This window comes from Balaenoptera ricei, chromosome 13, assembly GCF_028023285.1.
Source record: "Balaenoptera ricei isolate mBalRic1 chromosome 13, mBalRic1.hap2, whole genome shotgun sequence".
NCBI lineage: Eukaryota > Metazoa > Chordata > Mammalia > Artiodactyla > Balaenopteridae > Balaenoptera > Balaenoptera ricei.
The window spans coordinates 5440851-5468208 of record NC_082651.1 but is presented as its reverse complement, the minus strand read 5'-3'; the positions used below and the strand labels follow the sequence as shown (position 1 = coordinate 5468208).

Here is a 27358-nt window from a genome sequence, read left to right as displayed (position 1 = left end):
CCCTCCCTCCCTCCCTCTCTTTCTCTTTTTTCCTTACTTTCCCTCTTTAATTTTTTCTTTTCTGTTATCACTGCATTTGTTTCTTTGTCGTATTTTCCTGTCACTGTCTATTTGCATGTTTCTATTGGCGAAGACTTTTTACTTCACCAAATTTTACTCAGGCTCCTTGAGACCTCCTCTCAAATGGGCCTCAACCGTGGTCCCCATCCTGCCATCAGCCTGCCCAGCTCAGTCTTAGCAAAGAATTCTGTTAAGTCATCCTCTCATCCTTGATATCTGATTAAGTTCCTCATCTCCCAGGTTTGATATCTAAGCCCTTAATCCACCTTTAGCAAGAATCTTGTTGGTCATTTTGGTAAGAATTCCCCTCCCCTTGATGGCTTCTCTTAGTAAATTTCCACCCCCGATCCCTCACCCTCCTCCTTAGCTTTAAATCCTCACCTGTCCTTGTTGTATTCTGAGTTGAGCTTGATCTTTCTCCCCTGTTGCAATAGTCTTGAACAAAATATTTCTTACTGTTTTAACAGATGTTAGAATAGTTTTTTCTTTAACATTGTTCTCCACACTGTATCAGACCCTTGAGGACAGAGACTATACCATTTATTTTGTCCCCTGCCCACCCATCCCACTTAAAGGGCTTAAGACAGTATGGGGGTGTTTTAGGAGAAATTTGTTTAAAGTTCAGGGGTTAAATTACTTTATTTCTACAACCCCAAGAATAATACCCAGGCTATTTTTATGATAGTGATAATAGTTCAGAACTCTAAGAGGCACAGATAAAGCTGTTCTATAGTGAAATTATTTGTATTTTCTGCTCAAAACAAAATTACTTAATAATTAAATATCACCCACTGCTATGGCTTGAATGTTTGTGTTTTCCCCAGATTTTTTTTTTTTTACCATCCAGAAATTTTATTTAATTCCATTTGAAATAGTTCAGATTGCTAAACTTTACCCCACAGCTGCTTCCCCTCCAGCTATTTACAATGACATTTGAGTGGAATAAAATATTTTGGACATTCATAGTTTGTGACAAAACTTACCTATGTTAACAACAAATCATGGTAATTACAGACCTCATATTATATTAAATTGCTGTAGTACTGTAACCAACAGCAATAAATTTGTATTTTAAAACATGTTTATAAGTTGTCTTTTCATTAACAAAAGAAAATATTCCAAGACACTGGTAAACTGCAGAAATAGCCTTCCTATCTTTGCAATTCAAGATTCTGAGTTTAGAAGTTATAGTTTAAAATTTTTAAACACAGTCAGAATAGTCTAGCTGTGTTTAAAGCTTCTGGTAAAAACCAATACGGTTTGTAGCGTCCACACCCAGCTCTAGACCTTTTTTTTTTCTTTAGCCCACTAATGATCACGTTTTTCCATACAGCATTGAGTAAAAAGTTAAACTGTCATGCACGTCAAATTGCACGACAAAGTGTAAGTCAGTCTGGTGATGTCATATTTTACCAAAGGACTCTCTCCCCAGATTTATATGCTGAGAATCTAACCCCAAAGAGAATGGCATTGAGAGGTGGGACATTTAGGGGCTGCTTAGGTCTTGAGGGAAGAGCCCTCACGAATGGGATTTAGGGCCTTATAAAACAGACCCCAGTGAGATGGGTAGCCCATTCCCCCAGGTGAGGACACAGTGAGAAGGTGCCAATTGTGAACCAGGAAAAGAGCCCTCACCAGAAGGCAACCATGCTGGTGCCTTTATCTTGGGCTTCCTAGACCCCAGAACTTTGAGAAATACATTTCTGTTGGATATAAACCATCCAGTCTTTGGTTTTCTGTTATGGCAACCTGAATGGACTAGGACACCCACCCAGCAACCTTATCTCTCCTCTATTGTAAATAGTTTGAAAGTTCCAACAGCCACACTGTCAACAAGAGGGACAGAACCACCATGAACACAGCCCAGGGTGACCTTTCTTCCCTTTTATACTTCAGAGAATTGGTAGAAACGCCATCCAGTGACAACTTTTCCTGTCTTGTTTGGGGCACAAAGAGTCAAGCATCCTCTATTCTCTAACAGTTACTACAAATTAGCAACGTGCAGACATTCTCAAGTTTACACATGAGCTACCGCACTAGTTTCCCTAACTGGGGAGAACCTGACATTTTCATTCAACTTGGATGAGCTTTTCAGGAAAACTTTCACTTAACTCTTTGCAAATTACCCATGAAAATATACGTACTAGGTCAGAACCTTGGGGAAAGAGAAAAGGATTCTATGAAGAAATGGCATCAAAAGATCACACCGTACGGAGTGTAGGTGCAAGCAGTACCGTGAGTCTGAGATGTCCTTCCTCCTTTAGTTGTGTAAGAAGTGACATATGCAGGACCTGCCACACGCTGTTGAAAATACGACTCAAGTGTGGGCATGTGAAGGTTTTTGGGTAGGACCTGCCCTTTCAAAGCTTCCTGTGTGACTTGCGTTTTGATCACTGGTTCCGATTTCTTCATTTCCCATTTCTTGATTTACAGAAATGAAGATGATTCTCAGGGTGGAGCCCAGAATTACAATGTCCTCCACTCTGGCAACAGAACAAATGTCCTGAAGCAATGACAAGACCCAGAGAGAACAATGCTTTATTTGAGCTGGATATTTCTTTGGCTTATCGCAGGAGGGAAAATTAAAGGATTTAATACTTCAGGTAGGGGTTTTTCACTTTTCATGCTAACCTTGTGAGTTTTATGGTCCAAGTTTAAAGTGACAGGTGTTCTGTGATACATCGGCAGCATGGCATAATAATATAGAACATTGTCTTTCTACTTTTAAGATGGGGGTAGGAGGAGAAATTATTGGGGTGAACAGCTTTCAGTTGATACCATGCAACAATGTGGAACTCAGTTACTATATCTGGGTGTTCAGTGGAAGCAGCTGAAGAGGAATTAAAGGTGGGTTGGCATGTTTAACAGGAAACCTCCGTTGCTACTTGTGATGCTGAAGACCAGTGGGAGGGAATTAGAACATGAACTTCTTTTCCCCACAGAATGGGAACCATGAAGGAGAAAGACACCCAAGGGAGCTTAATCCCTTGTGAAACCAAGTACTCTTTGTAAATATGTTAGAATTCATCTAATGTGTTTCTGTGTTCCTTTGTTTATTGTGGTTTTCAGATTGCTCCACTGGAAAACTTCTTAAGACATACTCTGCAAGGTGTGGGGAGGAGTTTGTCTTATTTTGTGATTTTCCAGAGCCACAGAAATCCCATTTCTACCACAGAAGTCAACTCTCACCAACCCAAAGCTCTGAACACCTGCCCTGCAGTGGTAGTAAGAACCTATCTGATGTCCAATGGTACCTACAACCTCAAAACGGAGATCCGCTAGTAGAAATTACTCGAAACTATCCTCACGTCATCCAGGACAAGAGCACCCTTCATTTTTTGACCACAGAGATGAATAATGCTGGGTCATATATTTGTAGACCTAGGATTAGGTAAGTCCCAAGTACATTTTTATCTGAAAACATTACCAAATCCTTTACTATCTGGATATAACATCTGTGTTCACAGGACCTTCTTAACTTTCCTAGGAGCCCCCAGGATGAGGCCTGTTGTGTCAAGATGATCTTAGAAGTTAAACCCAAGACAAATATGTCCTGTGGGAGTTCCATATCACAGGAACAACTCCTTCTTCTTGGTAGCATGGGTTCCATTTATTGCCCCGGTCTCAGCCCCCAAAGTGATACACAAAGTCCAGAGGTGACCTGGTACCAGGTAAGAATGACTTCACTGAAACTGATGCCAGAGTTTAGTTTTTATGGTAGCATCTCCTTATGTAATTTATAGAAATGTGAGTCTGAATCTGAGCTCTAGAGTTTCCCAAAGACTGGCCTCACGCCTGCAGAGAAGACCTGACTTTCTAAAGCAGCTTTCCCCTAGGTAGCCACAGAGTCTGATGTTCCAGTTATTAGAACCATCCTTTTGATCAGTGCCAGAAAAATTTCTAAAATTCAAGTACATTACATGTGAGGTTAAGACATAAACTTATGAACACCCACTCATGCAGAAGACCAGATTTGTTCAATTTTACTGCCTTTGGAAAGCAAAGGGCATTGCTAGGGTGAAAGGAACACCCGACAAGCATGTCTTGAAGGGTTTCTGAAAGAAGCACGAGACTGGAGTACTTTCCAAAGAGGACACCTCTGGAAAGACAGTTAAGGCAAGCACCTGGTGGCCTGGGTGACATGTGTCTTGCACAGGTGAGTCAGTGGGGAGGGAGGGCAGTGCTAAGAGAAAAAGGGAACAGGAATCAGGAAAAGACAAGTTTCAGAATGATTCTGAGTTATGAACCACATGTGAGTAAACTTCATAACAAAAACATTTCACATTTCCATTGTATTTTATAGTTTTTCTAAGTCCTAACAGATATATAAATGCCGCGTAAGCATCTCTTCCAAAGTCTGGGAATGTCAGTTGACCCAGGGTGATGGAATCTGGGAATAGAATTTAAATCGCCTCCTACATTTGGAATAATTGGCTTTTTAAATATTTATTTATTTATTTGGTAGTGTCAGGTCTTAGTTGCGGCAGGCAGGCTCCTTAGTTGCGGCTCACGGGCTCCTCACTTGTGGCTCACCCCCTCCTTAGTTGTGGCACGTGAACTCTTAGTTGCAACATGCATGTAGGATCTAGTTCCTGGACCAGGGATCGAACCCAGGCCCCCCTGTGTTAGGAGGATGGAGTCTTAACCACTGCACCACCAGGGAAGTCCCTATGATAATTGTTTGAAGTTCCATACTTTGTTTTAAGAAATCATGCAAAACTTTAAATTTGACTTCCAAAGATATCTATTAATATAAAAATATCATTTTAAATTGCCCCTGATCAAAGTCCAGAAAGTGGCCCGTGTTTATCTGTTGGCTTTTTGTACCTCAAAACTTAGCAATCAGAGTCTCCTGGAGGTAAAATTACCAATGGGTGAGACAATATTTCCTCACTTGATTCTCTTGAGATTCAGTGACAACTGGTGTTATTATGTCCCTTGTAGAAAGAAGCGTACAGGGAGGGTGAGTGTGTGCTTAAGGTCTCAATTTTATATTTTAAAATGACACTGAAATTGTGCTGCCCTCAATAAAATCCTAATTTAAGAAGCACCTTACTAATTATTAGAGAAGTGCAATCAAAACTACAATGAGGTACCGCCTCACACTGGTCAGAATGGCCATCATAAAAACATCTACAAATAACAAATGCTAGAGAGGGTGTGGAGAAAAGGGAACCCTCCACACTGTGAATGGGAATGTAAATTGGTGCAGCCACTATGGAGAACAGTATGGAGGTTCCTTAAAAAACTAAAAATAGAGTTGCCATATGATCCAGCAATCCCACTCTTGGGAAAGTCGGAAAAACCTCTAATTTGAAAAGATACATGCACCCCAATGTTCATTGCAGCACTATTTACAATAGCCAAGATATGGGAGCAACCTAAATGTCCATCAACAGATGAATGGATAAAGAAGGTGTGGTATATATATACACAATGGAATATTACCGAGCCATAAAAAGAATGAAATATTGTCATTTGCAGCAACATGGATGGACCTAGAGGTTATCATACTAAGTGAAGTAAGTCAGACAAAGACAAATACCATATGGTATCACTTATATGTGGAAGCTAAAATATGACAAAAATGAACTTATTTACAAAAAAGAAACAGACTCGCAGACATAGAAAACAAACTTATGACTACCAAAGGGGAAAAGAGGGGAGGGATAAATTAGGAGTTTGGGATTAGCAGATACACACTACTATATATAAAATAGATAGACGACAAGATCCTACTGTATAGCATAGGGAACTATATTCAATATCCTGTAATAAACTATGATGGAAAAGAATATGAAAAAGAACATATATATATGTAAAGTGAATCATTGTGCTGTATAGTAGAAACTAACACAACATAGTAAGTCAACATACTTCAATTAAAAAAAAAAGAAACACGTTAATTTCATAACCTCTAAAATGAGGTTGGTAAGAGTAGCCGATGGTTCTGTTAATTATTTTCAGTTCACTCTTAAGAACAAAACTTCCCATGGTTCAAAAATACTTGTAATCTGGGATGACAGATGTCTTACTACGTCAAGGTAGGCTGTTCCCAAACCAGGCTTGCCCCGTTACTTAAAATGAAAATGCATTTGAATTTTCAATGATTGTATCCCTGAAATGAAAGCTATTTTCACTTTCTGGTAAGCACAAGCCACACGGTAGTTGCCAGATTTCTGCATATACTGCTCTTATGAACTAAACCCTAACGTTGTATGACATTCACAAAAGGAAGCTTTATTCCTCTTCTCTGGGGCCTTGACTGCAAATGTCAGGATGTGTTTAATGGTGACTAGGCATCTGTCTTAAAAGTAGGCAAACGATGGCTGTTGTTAAAATTGTATCTTCTGACGGAGATTTGGACAGGTCATTATTTAGGTTATGTTTCATGAATTGCATGAAATGCATGAATTGCATGTGTGTGTACACGTGCTTACACACACACATGCACACGCACACAGACAGTGTCCTGGAAAGTCACGGACCCCATGGAAGTAGCATATCACTAAAAGTGATGACATTAGGCAGGAAATAATACCCAGTGTTCCTTTTCTTCATGCTAAACCACAGGTACTCAAGTGGAGGGTGGATCACACTTAACATTATCTCAAAACCGACAACACTAACACTGGCTGAGAGGATGAAAACAACGGTGGTACTGAAGGCACATGAAACTGCTGACCAGGGAAGAACCTGCCGGTTGTATAGAACAACCAAGCGAAATAAATCCATGTGCTGTAGTCTCTGGGGGATTCCAAAATATTTTTAATAGACTCCGCAAAAAATTTAGACTTGGAGATTTTTTTTTTTTTCACACACACACACTGTATTTTATTTTTACAAGAGATAAATAGACTGACACCAAGCATTGTACATGGATGACCACAGCAAAAGCAACAATGATTGCGATTACCAAACACGAAACACACTCATGCTATGTCATAATATTGACATTCAGTCCAGTAATCCTCGACTGTAACAGCTCCTTTACTTTGCAGTGAAAATTGATTTGTATAGTCTTTGCCTCTGAGTCCTTGTGGGAATTTTTTTTTTTTAATTCAAACAGAAATAGACTTGGAGAATCTTAACTGAAATATTGAACGATGAAGAAGTCAGAATAAAGGGAATTATCTGTTCTTCATTCTAATAATATTTTCCTAATTCATAAAAATCTAATGGGAATTCCCTGGTGGTCCAGTGGTTAGGACTCTGCACTTCCACTGCAGGGGGCACGGGTTCCATCCCTGGTTGGGGAACTAAGATCCTGCAGCGCAGCCAAAAATAAATAAATAAATAAATTAATTAATTAAAATAAAAATATAATGAAAAATAGCTTTGGCATAAGCAGACTTCGTCTTAGATGATATTACATTAATGGGAGGGCGTTTTCGGTTCTTTAGCTAAGCGAATCTTTGACACCAGGCAGAATTATAACACAGGGCAGTGGGAGAGGCTCTTCTGCAAGGGCCTGGGGCACCGAGACATGGGTGCCTGTGACATGGCTGTGACGTCCTGGCAGTAAGACTGTGCCTGAATGACTTTTCCACTGGTGGTTTAAGTCAACCTCATTCACACGCCACAGTGCTGACGTGGCAGCTGGGTCATCTCTGAACCCTGAGTTCCGTGGAATTTTCGCACATAGACCTGCCACTTCTTCTCATTTCCTTTGGCCTTGTTTTCCTTGTCCCCGGCACCTGGTGGCATCCTGCGAGCCCAGGGACATGGAGAGCCGGTGAGTATGGTGAGACTTGCCAGACCAAAGGTTGATGCAGTTCCTGGTAGGGAAGAGGTAAAGGTCATTTAGATTCGATTTTTTGGAAGCTGTTTCCAAGGTCCATACATTGGCCCATTCGATTGTTCTCGCTGTGAAATTTCAGAATCCTGGGCAACTTCCTACAGTGTGTACAATGCTACAATCTGCAGGTTGTCACATGTGTCAGTTCTCTCTGGGACTTACTGATTGATGCTCCTCCTTCTGTAATTTGTTCTTGACTGTTTCACATCCGAGCAAAACAAAGAATTTCCTGTGTGGCCTCACTGGCACTTCTCTTTCCTACTAGGATCATTTGTGATTATGTTATTAGATCAGCTTCCCATCATTCTTTTTTTTTTTTTTTTACTGTTTTTTTTTTTTTTTTTTTAATTTATGGCTGTGTTGGGTCTTCGTTTCTGTGCGAGGGCTTTCTCCAGTTGCGGCAAGCGGGGGCCACTCTTCATCACGGTGCGCGGGCCTCTCACTATCGCGGCCTCTCTTGTGGAGCACAGGCTCCAGTTGCGCAGGCTCAGTAGTTGTGGCTCACGGACCTAGTTGCTCCACGGCATGTGGGATCTTCCCAGACCAGGGCTCGAACCCGTGTCCCTGCATTGGCAGGCAGATTCTCAACCGCTGCGCCACCAGGGAAGCCCCCCATCATTCTTGACACAAATTTCTTGCCCCTTATCTCTTTGATGTTTTGTTTGAGTTCCATCCCATAAAGTCTTGGTGATACACACTAAGCCATATTTATCTTTTTATTAAAAAAAGTCAGGCCCACTTTGCAATTACGCACCCTCCTTATGGCCCAGCTGCAGTCTGGTTCCAACTCTGCATCCCCTCCTCTGTGTTAATTTCTCATGTGATTTATGACACACCTCCACTCCAATTTCTGCTTTTTGTATGTTATTACCATGTCCTCTAGAAGTTTCATCTCTGAATTTTACCCTGTGCCCTGAAGCTTCCTTTTAAAATGTTCTTCATAGATGTTTAACCTTGTCAGTCCCACCTCTTGGCCTTGTTTTACTTCCTACCTGCAGCTGCCCAGCTCTGACCAGTTCTGACCCTCTTCTCAGCTCCCTGCCAACCTACTGGAAATTCTTTCTTGGGCCACAGGAACCACACCAGAGACTTGGGGGAGGGGAATTTCTGCTTCTACGAGTCATCAGGCAAAGGGGAAGGGAAATTCCTCAAACAGAACATGAAACTCAGAATCAGAAAAAACGTAGATAGATTCTCAGGCCTCTCATGAGCTATATGGTATAGAACAAAACACAAACTTCAGAACCTTGGTTTTCCCATCTATAAAATGGAAGACATAGAATCTGTGCAAACCAAGTCAGAGAATCCTTTGAATGTTCATACGAGATACACATGAGAAATAACTTTGTAGTCTACATAGGTAATGAGTTCTTACTATTGATATTTTGTTACTTTTGTTGTTTATCTCTTTTCTTTTGACTGCAGTGGTGAAAGATATACCACTAGTACTCTTAGTAGGAAATTGGAAAGCCAGGTGCTACACGGAGGTTAGAGGATTAATGATTATAAGATTAATGATACACTGATACCCCATCATTCAATAAATACTACTGTGCCCCTACCACTTCCTAGACCCTAAAGATCCAAGGGTGATTATGATAGTCTTTGCTTAAATTTACAAGAGTTTCCACAGTCAAAAAAGAGCTGCAAGTCATTTTTCTAAAAATGTCTGATAATGTGACTCTTATGCTTCCAAACCTTTCTTCCAACTGACTTGCATTTATTCACCCCTTATTTACAAAGACCTTATTCTTGCTGGCATGCTTGCTGTATCCCGGAGATACAAAGATCAAACACATCTACTTGCGTCAGCGCTTTCACCTTGGCCTTGTTTCCTACATACAGGCTTTGCTTCAAGTGTTCCTAAAATGTCAATTACTTTCTTCTTTTTTTTTTTTTCCTTTTTCAAATTCTTTTCCCATTTAGGTTGCCGCATAATATTCAGCAGAGGTCCCTGTGCTATGCAGTAGGTCCTTGTTGGTATTGACTGATTCCTGCATATCCTTCAAGTCTCGGATTAGACTGGGGGAAGAGTCCCTACTTTTCCTATGAGGCAGAGCCACCTGTGTGTGCCATACTCTGGCTTACTGCTCAGACGTGCATCCTTAGGCTGAGAGCTCGCTCAGAGAAGGGATCTGTGTTCATTCCTCCCAGTGTGTCCAGGACCAGCTAAATGTCTTGGCACAAAGGCTGCCCTCGACAACTCACAGGAGGAGACACCCCAATGCATCATTACTATAAAAGGGCTATCGTGATGATGGGGCAGAAGTCACTGATCGTGCTCGGGGAGACTTGATAACTTCTCTCCGTGAGAGCCACCCCTTGAGTTGGATTTGAAGACTGAGCAACAGCCTTCCCAGTGGGGAAAGGTGGTGGGAGACACGTTGATTGAGAAAGAACGTGGTTATGTAGGGAATGACAGGTGGGTAGAGGGGCAGAAGCAGGAAATGAGTTGGGGAAGGAATGGCAAGATTAGGCTGTGAAGAATTTTAGACTTTACCCTCAAGGCAAAGGAGTGTCCATGAGAGGTTCTAAGTAGGAGAGAGAAATGTTCATAATTGAATTTTAGTTCTCACTCAACTTTGAGTCCACTAGGAGTTAAATAATTGTTCCTGAATCCCAGTCCTTCTTTGTCAAATTTAGATACATCTGTTTAGTTATTTGCTTAATGTTTTCAATTTAACATTTTTTTCTTTTATTCGAGTGAAATTTATTTAAAGAAGAAACTTTATGTAAGCCCAATACACAGAAAATCTATATCAATTTCCAGATATATAAGTATACGTGTTTTTAAAAAATTCATTTAGGTATCGACCACTTAGACCACTATGAGTTTTCTAGAGTCTAGGGGCCTGAATCACGCTTTGGGCTTTACCAGGTTAAACAGCTCTTGCTGGGCTGTCTTGATCTCCACATGTAATTGTCTTTGAAAATGCTTCTCATTTCAAGTAAGAATCTTACAAATATAGTTTTGAGCAGAATCTTTTATAGCTTGGGGGTATTATGTTCTGCAATGTCCTTATATCAGACTGACCTTCCCCTTCCTTGGTTCAAATTTGTGAAGTTTCGCTATAGGTTAGCTTAATATTAATAGTAATTCTCTGGTTAAATTATTTAATTTTCTTGTCTCTTGGATTAGAATGGAAAACTACTCTCTGAAAAGAGGAGCAACCCAATTGAAGTGGATGAAGTTTATGACTATCACCAAGGCACATACGTGTGTGATTACACTCAGTCAGATAACTCAAGCTTATGGACAGCCAGAGCTGTTGTGCAAGTGAAAACCATTGGTAAGTGAGGTTTTTGGTTTCAATATTTGAGATTTCAACCCCAATTACCCAGTTAAAGTTATCTTCTTTGGCTTAGTGATATTTTTCCTTTTTTTGTGGTGAGGAAGGAGACAGTCATAGCCTACAGTCATGTAAAGCCTGGAATGTTGGTGAACATCAATTTTCCATTAACCTAGATTCCATCCTCCAAGGAAGGCCTAGTTCTGGGTCATATTCAAGTTGTCACAAGTTGGGTTTTTTATGCATTGATTCTGGTTTGTTTTGTGATAAATTAAAAAACAATATTAAAGGTTCATGTAAAGAAATAAACAAGATTAAAGATTTCACACATAAGAGATAATAAATTAAAAAACAATGTTAAATATTTCACACCCAGAAATAAGTGACACTCATGTACCTATCACCAGCTTTAATAATGGTTTTTCCATCTCATGGTTTCTTTGTCGAAACAAAACAATACAGATACAACTTGAGGCCTTCCCACTTCCTCTCTTTGCAGATATAGCCCACTCTTAGCTGATAATCCTTTCCATTTATGTTTTATGCTTTTTCTACATATGTATGTATCCATTAGTAAAACAGAATATTGTTTTATGTTATAAAATGTGTTTTGTGTTATAAACACATGGTATTGTTCATAGACATTGTTTTGCTAATTTGTACCCACATCAGCAATGAACAGATTCCCATTATTCCCAAGTAATATTTGGTGGTTTCAGACTGTGGTGTCAAGTGGACTCTCTTTTTTTCATACTAATTTACGTTTCCCTGACTACTAATGAAGTTGAATATCTTGCCATTTGTTTATTGGCCCATTGAGCTTATTCTTCTGTGACTTGTCTGTTTTTGGCCCAGGCTTTCCCTTGGGTGATTCTTATTAGATATACAAGTGTAAAGCATGGATAAACTGTATGATGTAATCAATTTAAGCATGGCCTATATCAAAACATAACCATACAGAATGGTTGACTTTGCTCTTAGTAAATATAGTAATCAATTTTACTTCCTTTTCTTTCATTGCAAGATACAAACCACATGGAGCGTCCTGAGACCAAGTCAAACTCCCCTGCTTACTTCCTGGCCCTTGCACTCTGCAGTACTTTAGACCTCATCGATTTAAATTTATATTAGATTGTTGCTTGGATGAGGGGTTAGAAGGCAAATACCCAACTTGGACCACTTGCCCCTCTAAGCGTGGTTGCTCTTTCCCTCGGGCATGATAACTCGCCCATCAAATTTTCAGTGGCAGAATCTGCTTTTCTCTCTCCCAGAGGATGCTTTTCAACCTCTGTCACATCTTTTTAAGTCTTCTCTGACATCATTCCTGTCTTCCTCATTTACTCATTCATTCTTTCATTTATTCATTCTTACACCAGTATTTGTGGAACATGTGATATGTGTCAGGCACTGGCCTTGGTGCTAAGGTTGTAAGAATGAGCGCCTGGACACTTTCTCTGGCCTCCCAGAACTTACCGTCTCGTGGGGCAGACAGAGAGGAAACAGGCTACTACAGTTCAGTGTGATGAGTGGAGAGAAAGGGAAGCAGCAGGGCATGTGGGGGACCCACAAACCCAGACCTGGGTACCCTGAGGCTGGGTGAGAACCGAGGGGTGAGGACAAACTAGCCCAGTGAAGGTGGAAAGGATGCCGTTCCAGGCAGAGGGAGCAGTACAGTTAACATCCAGGAGATGAGAGACAGCATGGTGCTTTCCAGGGAGAAAGAGAAGGTCAGTTGAGGGTATCTGGAAGGAGAACAGACATCACACTGTTCTAGTAAGTTTGGACTTTATCCAAGGAAAAATGGGGAGCCATTGAGGGTTCTATGTGGGAAAGTGTCATGAATAGATCTGGATTTGAGATAGATCGCTCTGCTTATTATGTAGAACATGGGTTTGGGGGGGCAACAAGGGAGACAGAGAGAAGAATTAGGAGGCTGCTGTGGGTCAAGCAGGCAACTGCTGATGGAGGCCTGAACTAGGAGGGGCAGTAGGGATGGAGAGAAGAGAGCAAACTCCAGAAATACTTAGGAAGTTACACGTGAAAGGGTTTGGGAATTGGGAGTGAAAAGAGGGAAAAGGAGGGGTCCAGTATGAGAGCCAGGTTTTATGCTGGGCAACGAGGTGGACTTTCTATAACTTATTGAGAGAAGATGGGATGGGATGGGATGGGATGGGGTTGTATGGGATGGGATGGGATGGAGTTGGATGGGATGGGATGGGATGGGATGGGAAGGGGTGGGATGGGATGTGATGAGATGGGGTTGGATGGGATGGGATGGGATGGGAAGGGGTGGGATGGGATGTGATGGGATGGGGTTGGATGGGATGGGATGGGATGGGATGGGATGGGAAGGGGTGGGATAGGATGGGATGGGATGGAAGTGGAAGGGGTAGGATGGGATACATAAGGGTGGGATGGGATTGGATGGGAAGGGGTGGGATGGGATGGGAAGGGGTGGGATGGGATGTGATGGGATGGGGTTGGATGGGATGGGATGGGGTGTGATGGGATGGGATGGGAAGGGGTGGGATGGGATGGGATTGGATGGGAAGGGGTGGGATGTGATGGGATGGAAGTGGAAGGGGTAGGATGGGATACATAAGGGCTGGTGTAAGGCACGGGTGCGGGGAGCAGCAGGTTTGAATCATGTTCTAAAAAGATGTCTCTGGTCACTCTTTGAGTAGACTTAGCCGAGGTGATTAGAAATGGCTTTATGTGTGTGTCAACAGAACATGTTGATGGAGTTTATGTGCAAGGTGAAAGAGGGAAATCAATGACGGATTACTTTTCTGGCATGATGAGTTGGTAAACAGCGGCACCATGTAATGAGACAGAAAAAATACTGAAAGAGAAGCAGGTCTGAGGAAGAAATTCAGTGTTAGGCTTGAAAGGACTTTGATTCATCAAGTCACCATGACAAGTGGGTATTCGGATAAACCAGTCTGGGATACAGGCTACTACATCAGGAGATGTGAATGTGAGGGTGGCCGCCGGCACGATATCTAAAGCCGAGGGAGAGTGGGGTCACATGGGGATTGAGTATAGAGAGGAGAGAGCCTGGAACATCCAGCACTGGGAGGCACGGGGGAGGAGAAGCATCCCCACGGGAGATGGAGAAGTGGTGTGAGAACAGAGAATAACTATCCCAGGGCTCAGCGATAAAGTGTCCCAAGAAAGAGGGAGTGATGCACGGCCTCATGTGGTGAAGCCTGGAAACTGATCCTTGGATTTGGGAAGAGGGAGGTCATGATTTACATCAGCAAGAGGGTATCCGTGGAAAGGTGGGGAGGGAGCAGTAAAGGAAGTGAAATTGATGACGTAGGTGAGATGAGAGAGCATTCTGAGGGCCAAGAACTTTCAAAGGGAAGAGGCCTGGAGCGTGAGCTGCCCCACAAGGAGAGTAGGTGGAATGAAGACCACAAGGAGAGCCCGGGGAGAAGTGATACTCACAAGAGGCACAGAGGAGGAGGAGCCCGTAACACTCAGGGGAGTGAGCAGAGAGGGGGAAGGCGAACATCAGAGCACAGAAACGTGCACCCCGAAGAGGAGAGGAGAGCACGCCCAGCGGCATCCAATGCTACTGAGAGGGAAAGCAGATTAAAAACTCAGCCGTGCCCAGTGGATTTAGGTGCAAGGAGGTCACTGGTGACTTTGGCCAAAGCGGTTTCAGTGGAGTGATGGGGGCAGAAGTCAGACTGCAGGGCAGGGGAAGGGAGGGAGGAAATGAGCACACAGCGCTCTTTCAACAATTTGGCTGCAAACGAAGGAGAATGAATGGGGCGGGGGTGTAAGGTGAGGGTTTTTTCTCTTTTTTTTAAGATGGAGAGACTGAGCATGGATTAACGCTGATGGGAAGGAGAGAGAGAGAGAGAGAGAGTCAAAGATACAGGAGGAAGATGATGTAATTGAGGGAAGGAGGTCCCTGAGAATTAAGAGAGGACAATTCCAGAACAGAGGTGATGAAGTTTCCTTTCTTAGGAGATGGGACATCTTCAGGAGGGAGTTTGACAGTGGAGGCATATGTGAAAGTTTTTGGCAGGAAGTTGAGGGATAACATGATTCATGAAGGGCTGAGCTCACCTTTATTGTGAAACAAACCATGAATTTGAGGATGGAGGGAGGGGTGGGCTTCGATCTGGCTGACCTGTGCATTCTCTCAGGTGCGTCCTCCTTCCTGTTGGGTTACTCAGCCGGATGCACCAAAAAACAATCTTGGAGGAGAAGATGGGGTGGGGTTTCACGTCTGCAATGGGCCCGCGGGGCTGGCCTGGAAGAAGGTTCCCCCCGGGCAGGTACGGATTTATCAAGGACTCATGTTTTGCTAGCACCTGCAACCTGATGTCACAGTCATTTCTGGAGGCGTGATTTTCACACGGAAACTTGAGTCTCTAGCCTTGTACATTATGGATGAAATTTGAAAAGGAAGTTCCAAAACATTTAGATCAAAGTGTGACTGTGCATTCAAATCTTCAGGAAGCAGGCCTTCAGATTTCCCAGTGCAAATAATAATTTTTATTTTCATCTTTTAGTGAAAAACACTAATCTCAAACCGGATATTCTGGATCCCATCAAGGACACCCTGGAAGTAGAACTTGGTAAGCTGGGTGGTGTGATCACCCTTGAATGATATTTTGCTTCTGGGAGCAGGTCTAAGCGTGTTACAAGGAAGAGCATCGGGATTTCAAATTAAACAGAATTGGGGGTGAATCTAGACACTGCCACTGACTAGGTTTGTGATCTTATACAGTTATTTAATCTTTTGAAGCCTCAGGTTATAAATCTGGAACTAGACAAAATAAAACTGACCTCACAAGGTTACAATGAGAAATATGGGATGATGTATTGATATATTAGGTGACTTGTATGTTAGGCATGATCAATAGATTTTTTTTTTTTTTAAGATTCTTCCTTACTCCACCCAGGAACAGTGGGTTACACAGATTGGTTAGGTTCATTGATTAAATCTATAAATTTAACCAGTTTACCAACTTAGGTAGCATTAACCTCTACAAATACAGTGTTTGGTCTAGACTTTAAGATAAATTGTAGGAGAATACTACAACCCTTGCTCAAATAAGTTGTATTCCAAAGTAGTGTCTTCTTTGGGGTAGAGGGGGAAAGCGACTTCCTGTGGTCCCCTTTGATTTTGTCAGCTTCAATTACATCTACATCGTCCCACACAGCCAAATAAGAACTGTTCTCTTCAAAACCAAGTGCTGGTTGTTTCAATAAAATAAGTGTTCTTTTAAGTGCTAATAAGATGTTTATCGTTGTAGAAAGAAAGGTAAAAGTAGATATTATGGTAAAAGACCACTGGGTGGCGGTTTCTTTTAAATGCTAATAAGATATTTATCATTATAGAAAGAAATGTAAAAATAGATATTATGGCAAATCACCACTAGGTGGCGGTAGCGGTGTGTCCTGATTATGAAATAGAAATAACAGTACGGACAAAAATCACAAGAATGAAAGGAAGGAGGAAAGAAGCAGGGAAAACATTAATTAATTCAAAAATAGCCAAGTTACGCAAGGTACCAATGAATTTTAAAGTATTACTGTGGGGAAAGCATTATTAAGGTGCAAAGGTGAGTTTTCAAATGGAGTCCCTAAACATTTCACGGTTAAAATATTGAGTTTGAGGAAGAGCACATCTGGATACCCCTTACAGAGAAAATGGGCAGAAAGAGGATAGCGTAGTAACATGCATGTCCGTCCACAGTGCATCGTTCAAAATACAGCTGAATATCTAAATACTTTCTTCTTTAAACTACATGCCGCCAAAACCTCAGCATTTTCATTTAATATGCAAATTCTAGTTAGTATTTCTTTACTGGCACCCTTGTACTACTTCAACAGCAGCGTCGGAAGACAGAGCTGGTCCCTGAAACTGCTCATTTTCCTGGTGTTTATCCTTAAACCACATCAGAACCCGTAGTGCTGTGACCATGCCAATCTTCATTTGCAGAAAGTAGTCACAGGTTTGAGATCTAAGAGTTGCCCAGTAGAGACAAACATCCCTGGTTTCACCTGTTTCCGAATGAGATACAGGTAGACGTTTGGCATTGTCTGGCACACCTGTTTTACCTGCGAACCTGACTGCCTCAGGGAACAGTTTCCAGGTGGTGTCTTCCTCCTGCACAGGACAAAGTGTTCTCACGGGCTTCCTTCCTGTGTTCTGTGGCCCCTTTTTGCAGGAAAGCCTTTAACTCTTAACTGCACGGCCCGATTTGGCTTCGAAATAAACTTTAAGCCTGTGATAAGATGGTACGTCAAAGATTCTGACCAGGAGTGGGAAGTCCCAACACCTGAGGGGAGAAGGTAAGAAAGAAATTAGCGAACTTATTCTTCGCAACTCACACTAAAAACTTTCACCTTTAGAACCCCCTGAAATGTACACACAGAGCTGAAGAAACAGATGGAGTTGGTGTGGCCACTAGCGCCAACTAGTGGTGCAAATAAAAGTATAGAAATGCAAAGTTGAGTTAATTTTAAACTTGGGGGCCAAATGCAGTTTCAGAGAGGGCCATAGAATGAAATATTTCCAGGGTTTTTTTATTGTTATTTTTTATTTTATTTTTTATTTTTGGCCGCACGGCTTGTGGGATCTTACTTCCCCGAACAGGGATTGAACCCAGGTCCTAGGCAGTGAAAGTGGTGAGTCTTAACCACTGGACCACCAGAGAATTCCCCCCACCTTTTTCTAAAGTAATCTTTTTATTTTATTTTTTATCAATTGTTTTAAAGTTCAATTTGTAGTAACAATTTGATGCGGCTGCTTTGCCCACCAAACTAACAAGCAGGCATAACAACCCATGCTGCTTGAAGAGCCTTGGCACATGGAACAAATGGGAAAGGATTCTGCACCCCAGTCAGCCACTCTCCATTCCCCTCTGTGCCGTCCAGCCAGAGTGGGGTGAGTCAGAGCCCCAGTACTGGGGTCCTTAACAGTCCAGAGCGTATGCAGAGAAAATGGCACAATAATAAGCGATCTGACCGAAAATATGAGAAGTGAGGAATAGATGATGCAATCCAACCTGGAAAAGGAGACCCAGAGATGAGATAGCTGCCTTTTTTTGTTTGTTTGTTTTTGTTTTTTTTAGGCATATCTACAGCAGCTTTATTTACAATAGTCAAAAATTAAAACACGGTTACATTCATTCATACAGTGGATTATTATTCAGCAGTAAAAAGAACAAACTAACTAGAGAAGGAAAAACTAATCTAAGGTGAAAAAAATCAGAACTGTTATTCCTTCTGGTAGGCTAGGCATTGGCTGGAAAGGGATACAAGGGAACTTTCTGGGAAGTTGAAAATGTTCTATACCCTAATAACCATTTGTCAAAAGTATACAGCTAGGGACTTCCCTGGTGGCCCAGTGGTTAAGACTCTGCCTTCCACTGCAGGGGCACAGGTTCTATCCCTGGTCGGGGAACTGAGATCCCTCATGCCATGCATGAGAGAAAAAAAAAAGTATACACCTAGACATTGTGCACTTCATTGTAGGTAAATATTACCAAAAAGAACCATATAATGACAATGGAGTAGGTGTAGGGAATTAGTGAAGGCTTAAATGATACAAAAATGGCAGGATATTGATAACTGAGGTATCATTTTATTGTTGTCTGCATATGTTAAACTATAACTTTTAAAGAAATTAAAGAAAGAAAAAATAGTCTTATATTTACCCAGACATTTGCCAATTACAGTCACCCTCGTTCTCTCCCGTAGATCCGATTACTGTTGTAATGTGGGATCTCTGTCTTGAAGTACTTCGAAGCCATTAAGTTTTATGAGAAGCTAGACTTAGTTTGCAACCCAGATTAGTGGGAAGAATTTACTGGGAAGACAGTTTGGCTCAATGGAAAATAAAACTCTAGACATTTGGAGCTAGTGACCCTCATTTTTCCAACATCTGTTCCAAAGTAATAGCCTCTGTATTAAGCACTTCCTCCTGGTTTTTAAAACACTTCAACAGACTAATGTAATATCACTTTGAAGAGTATACATCATTTAAAAAATAAAGGATGGGTTTTGGTAACAGTAATCAAATTTAGAAAGAACTTCTAAGACAAGGGAACTCATTGGGTCCCATATTAAGCTGATACTCAAACTTGAAGGTAGTCAAGCATGGTAAAGGGAGTATGCACTGACTTTATATGTTCTTGGGTTTGAATCCCTGTTTTCTACCCATTTAGCAATGTGCACCTTAACCTCTGCGAGCTTCCACCATGCCATCTATCATCTATGGATAGCAAACTTCACTTTGCAAGGTCCCTGTAAGGAGTAAATACGGTAGAGGTGATACGCTTATCACAGTCTCTGGCAGGCAGGAAGCATCCAGTGAATAAGAGTGGGTATTGTAGGCTCCAAACAAAACAGCCTGAAACATCATCCACAGAGACAATATTCTTTAATGTGAAGACAGACTGCAGACGGGCCACTTTAGAGAATCCAAACTGTGAATCAGTGCCGAGATTCACACTTCCTGGACAGGGCAGAATGACACAGGGCCAGGAATCACGCTGCCACTTCCCAGCGGTGTGACCTTGGATTGTCACCCACCTTCTTGCCTGTTCTGAGCTGCTCAAGTCAGGATGATCACACCATTAACTGGTGGGGCTCCTGTGAGGGGAGCCATGGAGGAGATTTGATCCTCTCCTCCACATTTAGCGCTCAGGGGACCAGAGGACCGTCTGATACACACAGCCCTCAGTAGAAGCTAGTCATTTCTAACATTAGTCTTAAATTGTTGTATCTATGCTCAAGGGGAAATCTTAGAGTAAGGAAGATCAGATGAGCCTCGCAAGTAATTATCGTCTAGTGTAAATGCTTAGAAAGATGCTTAGCTGATTCAATCATTTAATAAAAAACGAGCCACCTCTGACCATCCTCTGTCTTTCCGGCATCGCCTTGTACCATCTGATCCCACAGCTCTTCTGAAAGCCAAACGGTTATCTACTTATACGTGTTCCAAACATTGCAAATGGGTGTCAATCTGTGTCACTAAAGGGGTGTGGTATTTTCCCTCCTTTCCTAGTGTTAAATCCACCTTAAAGGATGAAGTCGTCGAGCGTGTTGTCTTCCTGAAAGAAGTTACTCGGAGTGATCTTCGCAGGAAGTTCATTTGCTTTGCCCAGAACTCCATTGGGAACACTACCCAGTCCATCCAACTGAAAGAAAAGAAAGGAGGTGAGCCTGAAGGTGACTGCAGAATGCATGCAACTGCTTTCACCTGGGAGGAGAGGAACTTTCCTAAGGAAGTGGCCACAGTGATGATCGCCACTAACATGCTCTAGATGCCAGACAACATTCTAAGTAAGCAACGTGCTTGTGCTGATTCATTCAGTACCTTGACCGAGGCCACACAACTAGTAAGTTTCACATTGGTGATCCAGAGCTGGTCCTCTTACTAATATTCTGCATACGGGAGCTGTGTTGGAAAAGCCTATCATTCATTCATTCATTCATTCACTCCTTAGTTCATTCACTTACTCACTCATTCATTCTACAAAGACCTACAGAGCATGCCCTATGTGGCAGGTATCGTACTAGGACCTAGCTCCCTTTCCTATTTTCCTCCCCTGGCTTCCAGATCCAGAGAATGTGATGGTCTGGTATCAGAGAGTGAAGGAGAAAAAAGAGGGGAGAAAGAGTATTCCTGTTCAGTTTAGGGGCGATATGTGTATATCACAGATCATAGCCTTTTAAAGCCAGAGAGGAAATTCCTGGTAAGGAAGAGCTGTTAAATTTCTTCAAGAAGATGCTCAGAGATGGAGGTGATATCATTCATTCATTCAGTTAATAGAGATGAGAGAACAAGCAGGTTTTGAATGCTTGTGAGGCTTAAATAAGACACATTTGGTGCTCCTGGTGCATGCTCCATAGAGGTGGGTCAAAGGTGCCACGTGTTGGGTACGGTGGAGGTGAGAAAGTAAGTCTGCCACGTGTTGGGTACAGTGGAGGTGAGATAGTAAGTCTGCCACGTGTTGGGTACGGTGGAGGTGAGAAAGTAAGTCAGGTGTGGCTCTGGGCTTCAGGGAGTTTAGACTTTAGCAAGGTCGATAACACGTGAAAATAATTTACAGTATGCAATAAGAGGGACACAAATGGGTTGTGTGGAAGCTTATAGGAGAAAAAAATTTTAGAAAGTAGTTTTTGTCAGTTTCCCGGCCACCCCAATCAGAAACTACCCATTACCCTGGGTTTTCTTGAGTTCATTTTATGGCAATTCCCTCAAGATGTGATTTAAGATGTGTCCAGATTCAAGAGAAATGTTTCCAGTAGATTTTGATAAAAAATAATAGGGCTGGAAAAGGTGCTGGGCAGGCCTGAATGTGGCCTTATAGGGGAGGCGGGTGTTGGAGGGGACGCAGCCCCTGTACCTGCTCACGGCGGCCGCGTCTCCGCAGTGGTGTTCCTCTACATCCTCCTCGGCACCGTCATGGCCCTGGCAGGTGTGCTGACCGCAGGTGCGCTCCTCTACATGTACTGGATTGAAATAGTGCTGCTGTACCGAACCTACCAAAACAAGGATGAGACCCTCGGGGGTAAGATGACCCAACTCGCCTCAGAACTGACTTAGAGGGAGGGGCTTGAGAATTGGATGTCCCACGATGGAGGAAGTCATGACCCTCAGGCTCTGAGACCCTCCTGCAGGTCTGGTGGCTTCACACCTGGGAAGGGCTGGGAGCCCAGGGGAGAAACAAATTCTCTTCGTCCAAGTTACTAGGAATCTCGCCAACGATGTTACTGTAGGGCACATTGGACTTGAAAATAACTCTCCACTCACCAACCTGAAGCAAGATGGCAGATGACTTACCGTCTCCATGCCTTGGTTTTCTCTTCTGCAAAGTAGGGTTGTAATCACAATCACAATGAATGCAATGTGGGTTCTTTGAGTTAAGACATATTGAGCATTTAGAACAGCATGTAGCACATAGTAAGCACTCAGTGACGCCAGCTCCAGCTCTCATTACCTCTTGAGGACTGAGTGCACGCCAGGCTTATGTATCAGCTGCGGTAATCGCCACTGAAATGCTACAAGCCAGGCAGAGGCGTGAAGTCTGTGCCCCCGGTGGAACTGCTAGGGGATGTTAAGAGGTTGGGATGGAATCCAGGCAGTTTGGTTTAGAGCCCCCATTAGCTATTGCCTCAGTTAACTCCTTCTGTAAAGTGAGGGGTTTGGAGATGTGGAAATGTCCCTAAAAGAGTGAAGTTCTGTAAAATACTAGCACTAGCACTATCCATGAAGTCTCTGTCAGTTTTCCCATGAGACAGGTTAATAGCGTTTATTAACATTTGCTTCTTTAGACTAGAAGAGCTGCTGGCGTGTTTTTCTAGTCCCGGAAGGCTCAAAGGTTAGAACGTTGGCAGTTTTAGTGAATGATTCTATTGCTTGGAAAGAGCAGAATCCCTTCTGCTGGATTCCAGGGACAATTAAATACTTACCTGATTGGGATGCCCCTTTACACACACACCAGTGGTTTCCCCACACTAGGAACTCATTGAAGAGCTGGCAGATCACTGGGAAAAGGGGCAGCAAAGAAATGCATCAATCACACTTTTCTTTAGACCAGTGACTGAGCATACACACTAGAAGTCCTTACGCCAAGAGGATTTTGAGGTTATTTTTCAAATAGCTTTTTAGCTTTTTTGAATTGAACAAATTATCTAATCACTGTCTTAATTGTTCTCCTAGACAACTTCATACTTCTTTTTCTAAAATGCTATTTTTCTTAAGATTCTAGAGCTTGTACAGAAGACTCAATCTACTGTGAAACATCTTATTTTTTGGAGGGATGTTTTTTACCTTAATTTATTTTTTAATTGAAGTATAGTTGATTTACAATGTTGTGTGAGTTTCAGGTGTACAGCAAAGTGATTCAGTTTTATATATATATATACATATATGGATTCTTTTCCATTATAAGTTATTACAGAATATTGAGTAGAGGTCCTTGTGCTCTACAGTAGGCCCTTGTTGGTTGTCTGTTTTATATACAGCAGTGTGTATATGTTAATCCCAAACTGTGAGGTATTTTAAATGTGTCCCCTCTCGTTTGCACAGGCAACGTTTTAGTAATCTGACAGGGAGGCAGAACCCAGTTTTCAAGCACAGTGATTCATTACATTCTGTGGCCAATCTAATGTTTTTCAGCAAAAAGACTGTTTCCTGTGAATATCCCAAAATTTGGAGAGACATAGGATGTCAGAATTGTGGGGATCATCTAATTCTCCCACTCTCTAATATTATTACAAAAGAAATTTAACATTTTCAGGTTATAGAAAAATCCTAGTTTGCTGGAGTGTCACAGGGATGTGGAAAAAATCAGGGTGACTATGGTGTGTCACACAGGAACTGCATAGCATGTACCTGCTGGCCACGCCCCCTGAGCCGCCGCCTCCCCACCTGGCCAATGAGAAGCATCTTAGATGCACCTCCAGGACCTCGCTCTTTGGCATCCTCCTCTCTTGACGCCAGACCACCTGTGTTTCCCTCTTCCTTTTCTGTTGCTGACACTTCTGTCAGCTAAAGCCTCTTAGGTTCACGTTGAACAAACTGCCAAACTGCATCAGTAACAGCACTGCTGTTTACTACTTTGTAATAATACTATTTGTCAGGCATTGTGCAAAGTGCTGGAAGACGAGCCAGCTGTGTCCAACTCCAGAGCCCATGGGTTAGCTTTTGAGATTTTCTATGGCTTCCAGTTAGTTCCTTAGCACATCCCAGAGTCTATGTGCATTTATAATAGTTGAGTCAACAGAGGCATATGAGACCTTAAAAATACCCTAAAACAAGTTCCAAAATATAGTTTTCCATCTAAAAGGGAAAGGAATGAATATTATCTTGTGTCTGCTATAAGTCCGTCACCAAATCCTTCCTATACATTATCCCAGGCGACCCTGACAGAAGCATGCCGGGGAGCTATTATTATCTCATTTTACATATGGGGATTCAAACACAGACACATGTGCTGTCAGCTCGCTAATGCACTGGGTCTCTGCAGTGCTTTGCTCACTGGGTATTATCAGGCTTTGGTGGAGGAGACTCCACTTTGATGTGTGACTAATGAGACAGCAACGCTGCAGAGCAGAAAAAGCTCAGAGGAACTCCTGAGAACATGTGATTTAATCAGAGAAGGCCCCAGCCGTTTGATCTGACGTCAGTGAAGGTGCAGGAGAGCCTCATCGATTAGAATCTGATTCTGGGTGAACAATCAATACCCCTCAGCAGTGTGATTCTGAAATGAACACAGATGCTGCTTTTCATTTAATAAATCAGCGCAGTAAGGATCCCAAATCTTAATTCTTATCCATTTACCATATGGTTCGAGCGTATGTAGGTATGCCACGGGAGTAAAAAATCTGTCAGTGGCTTGCATTCTTTATTGTGCTTCTTCCTCAGATAAAAAGGAGTTCGATGCTTTCATATCCTATGGGAAATGGAGCTCTCTTGAGAGTGAGGCCACTTCATCTCTGAGTGAGGAAAATTTGGCTCTGAGTCTATTCCCTGAAGTTTTGGAAAACAAATATGGATACACCTTGTGTTTGCTTGAAAGAGACGTGGCCCCAGGAGGAGGTAAGTCCTGCACACCAACAGAAAACGTAGCACAAGAAGGAGAGTTACGTGCAAGCACTCTCTACGTTGTCTTGTCATTCTTTCTGTTGGGCTATTTATCTTCTGGAAGATTTCATGAGCTTAGAACTTCTGGGGCAACAACACAGAAAAATGTGTGTTTCAGAGGCACGCTCCATCATCAAAAAAATCCATCTTCAATGGATATATGCATATGTCTAACTGAACCACTTTGCTATACACCTGAAACTAACACAACATTGTAGATCAACTATACCCCAATATAAAATTAAAATTTTAAAATTTAAAAAATAAAAAAAATTGCCACAAGGGGAAAATAATCCATCTTCAGGAAAAAAAAAATATTGGAGCCCAGGGAGCCCTCCAGAATGAAGATCTCTTTTCTGGCTCCTCAGCAGGAAGTTATCTCTGTCCTCCCAAACGGGTGGTCCCTTGTTTTCTGGGACTGTGCCTGCCACAAACTCAGGACTGGGTCCAGCAGGCTCCCCAGGCCCGGGCCCAGTCCTGGGCACGATCAGATATGCAGACCTCATCCTGTCCTGCTGACCTCCTCTGCCTGAGATGCCCCACCCAGGAGCCTGGGACATTCCATGCCCCTCTCTTATCCCAGCCAACCTTGTTCCAACGAGCTTTGCTCCTGGAGGAATTGGCAATTTGTGGAGACAGAACACAGGGAGGAATGTGAAACTGACAGTCACTAGACTCTGGAACATATCTTCAACTGTCCACAGAGTTGATTTAGTAGAAGTGATCAAGAAAACCAGGCTTCCTTTCCTCTTTGCCTAAGAGTGCCCATTGCAAGGAACCCGCTGGGTGGATCTGGGAGATTCAGGGTTATTGTGACTCAAGGTTTAACAACAACAATGTCATGTATACACTGATGTGTATAAAATTGATGACTAATAAGAACCTGCTGTATAAAAAAACAAACAAACAAACAAAAAAAGAACTAATACTAAACTTTCTTTGGGTTATTTGTATGGAAGTATGCTAATATAAATGTTTCAGACATTACATGAAATTTCTAAAAATCATATATGTTCTGGTATAATGTAATAAGTCATAATTCTAGTTATTACTTTAAAATGTGTATCTCAGAAATAACTAAATTTCCTTGTCAATTGCATTATTATGAACTTTTATCAAATCTTTAACCGTGGTCATTAAAAAAAAAAAGCCAATAACAATGTCGAATAATTAAATCTTTTATTTCCAGTGTATGCGGAAGACATTGTGAGCATTATTAAGAAAAGTAGAAGAGGAATATTTATCTTGAGCCCCAGCTACGTCAACGGACCCAGTGTCTTTGAACTACAAGCAGCGGTGAACATTGCCTTGGAGGATCAAACACTGAAATTGATTTTAATTAAGTTCTCTTCCTTCCAAGAGCCGGAGTCTCTACCTCATCTAGTGAAAAAAGCTCTCAGGGTTTTGCCCACTGTCACTTGGAGAGGCTTCAAATCAGTTCCTCCCAATGCCAGATTCTGGACCCAAATACGCTACCACATGCCTGTGAAAAGCTCCAAAGGATTCACGTGGAATCATCTCAGAATTATCCCGAGGATTTTTTTCTCTAGAAAAGACTCAGTAAAACAGAAACCACTGGGAGGCGCTCCCAGCCTGAAGGACGGTGAAATGGGCCCTGAGCTGCCTCCTCCTACACCCCTCCCGTCCTGTCCCTGGTGAGTAGAGACAGACCCTGATGGATAGAACACACGGCGTGGATGAGGCTGATATAAAATAGGAAGCATTCTGCCAGCCCTGAGCAAGCGTGGCAGGCACGGGAATGACACGAAAACTATGGTGGGAGCCTCTGATTTCCTGGACGGAGGGAGAGCGAATTCAGCCCACACGGCCCCTAAGATTTTCCTAGTGGTCTCAGCGGAATCAGCAGATACAGCCACTTGGCTTTGTGGCTATGGACTGTCACGTCTTCTACGTATTGTTCACATCACTTTATATATCTTTGCAGTCAAATAAATGTTATTTTATTAGAAACAAGTGATTTAAACTTTGCCTAAACCGTCTCTGTGAAGGAGATAGTTCTTATTCCGTGTTCACCCATTCACTGGAGCACAGAAAGCAAGTAGGAAAGGCAGAGACCAGGGGCCAAGGAGCAGACAGGGCCACGGTTCTTCTCTACTGTGTCCTCGTGAGAACTAGAAGGAAGAGCCCCTTCCTCGGGACCCGTGTAGCCCTGAGCCAGGACACAGGGCTTGGGGAGAAGAGTGGGGCTAATTTCAGCTCGTCCTTGTCGCCTTGGCCTTTGCGCAGGGCATGAAGTACACAACCTTACTCTGGGCCACAGGAAGTAGGAACCAATTAGGCCAAAATGATTTGGAGGAGACAAGGAACAGACCAGCAGGTATGTGCAAAGTAGAAAGGCAGTGACAGGAGTCAGAAGCCAGGGCAAGAGTCTGGAAAATAAGTGTCTACACTGGTTAAAAGACAGCAAGATTGGGGCTTGAACAGCGCTTAAGTCTGAGCCTTTGCCTCTCGAGGCTGGTGGTCCCCATATGCTTCCTGACTCTCTGGTCTCGTTGAGTTCCTCCTAAGTGATGGGCCTTAGGCTAGAGGACCAAGTAGCTGTTCCACGTAGCCGAGGCTCCTTTC

General features: G+C 42.5%; 1 protein-coding gene across 1 annotated transcript; it reads left to right on the top strand.

Annotated features, from left to right (window-relative positions):
- The first annotated feature begins 2593 nt into the window (after positions 1-2593).
- Positions 2594-26475, top strand: IL18RAP (interleukin 18 receptor accessory protein). Its single transcript, XM_059942858.1, is given in 11 exon segments — positions 2594-2663; positions 3130-3451; positions 3548-3731; positions 10998-11148; positions 15678-15743; positions 17343-17466; positions 20186-20337; positions 21558-21695; positions 24554-24727; positions 25962-26311; positions 26314-26475. Coding segments are annotated over 11 exon segments (1797 nt in total). The 3' UTR covers positions 26380-26475.
- The last annotated feature ends 883 nt before the right edge of the window (positions 26476-27358 follow it).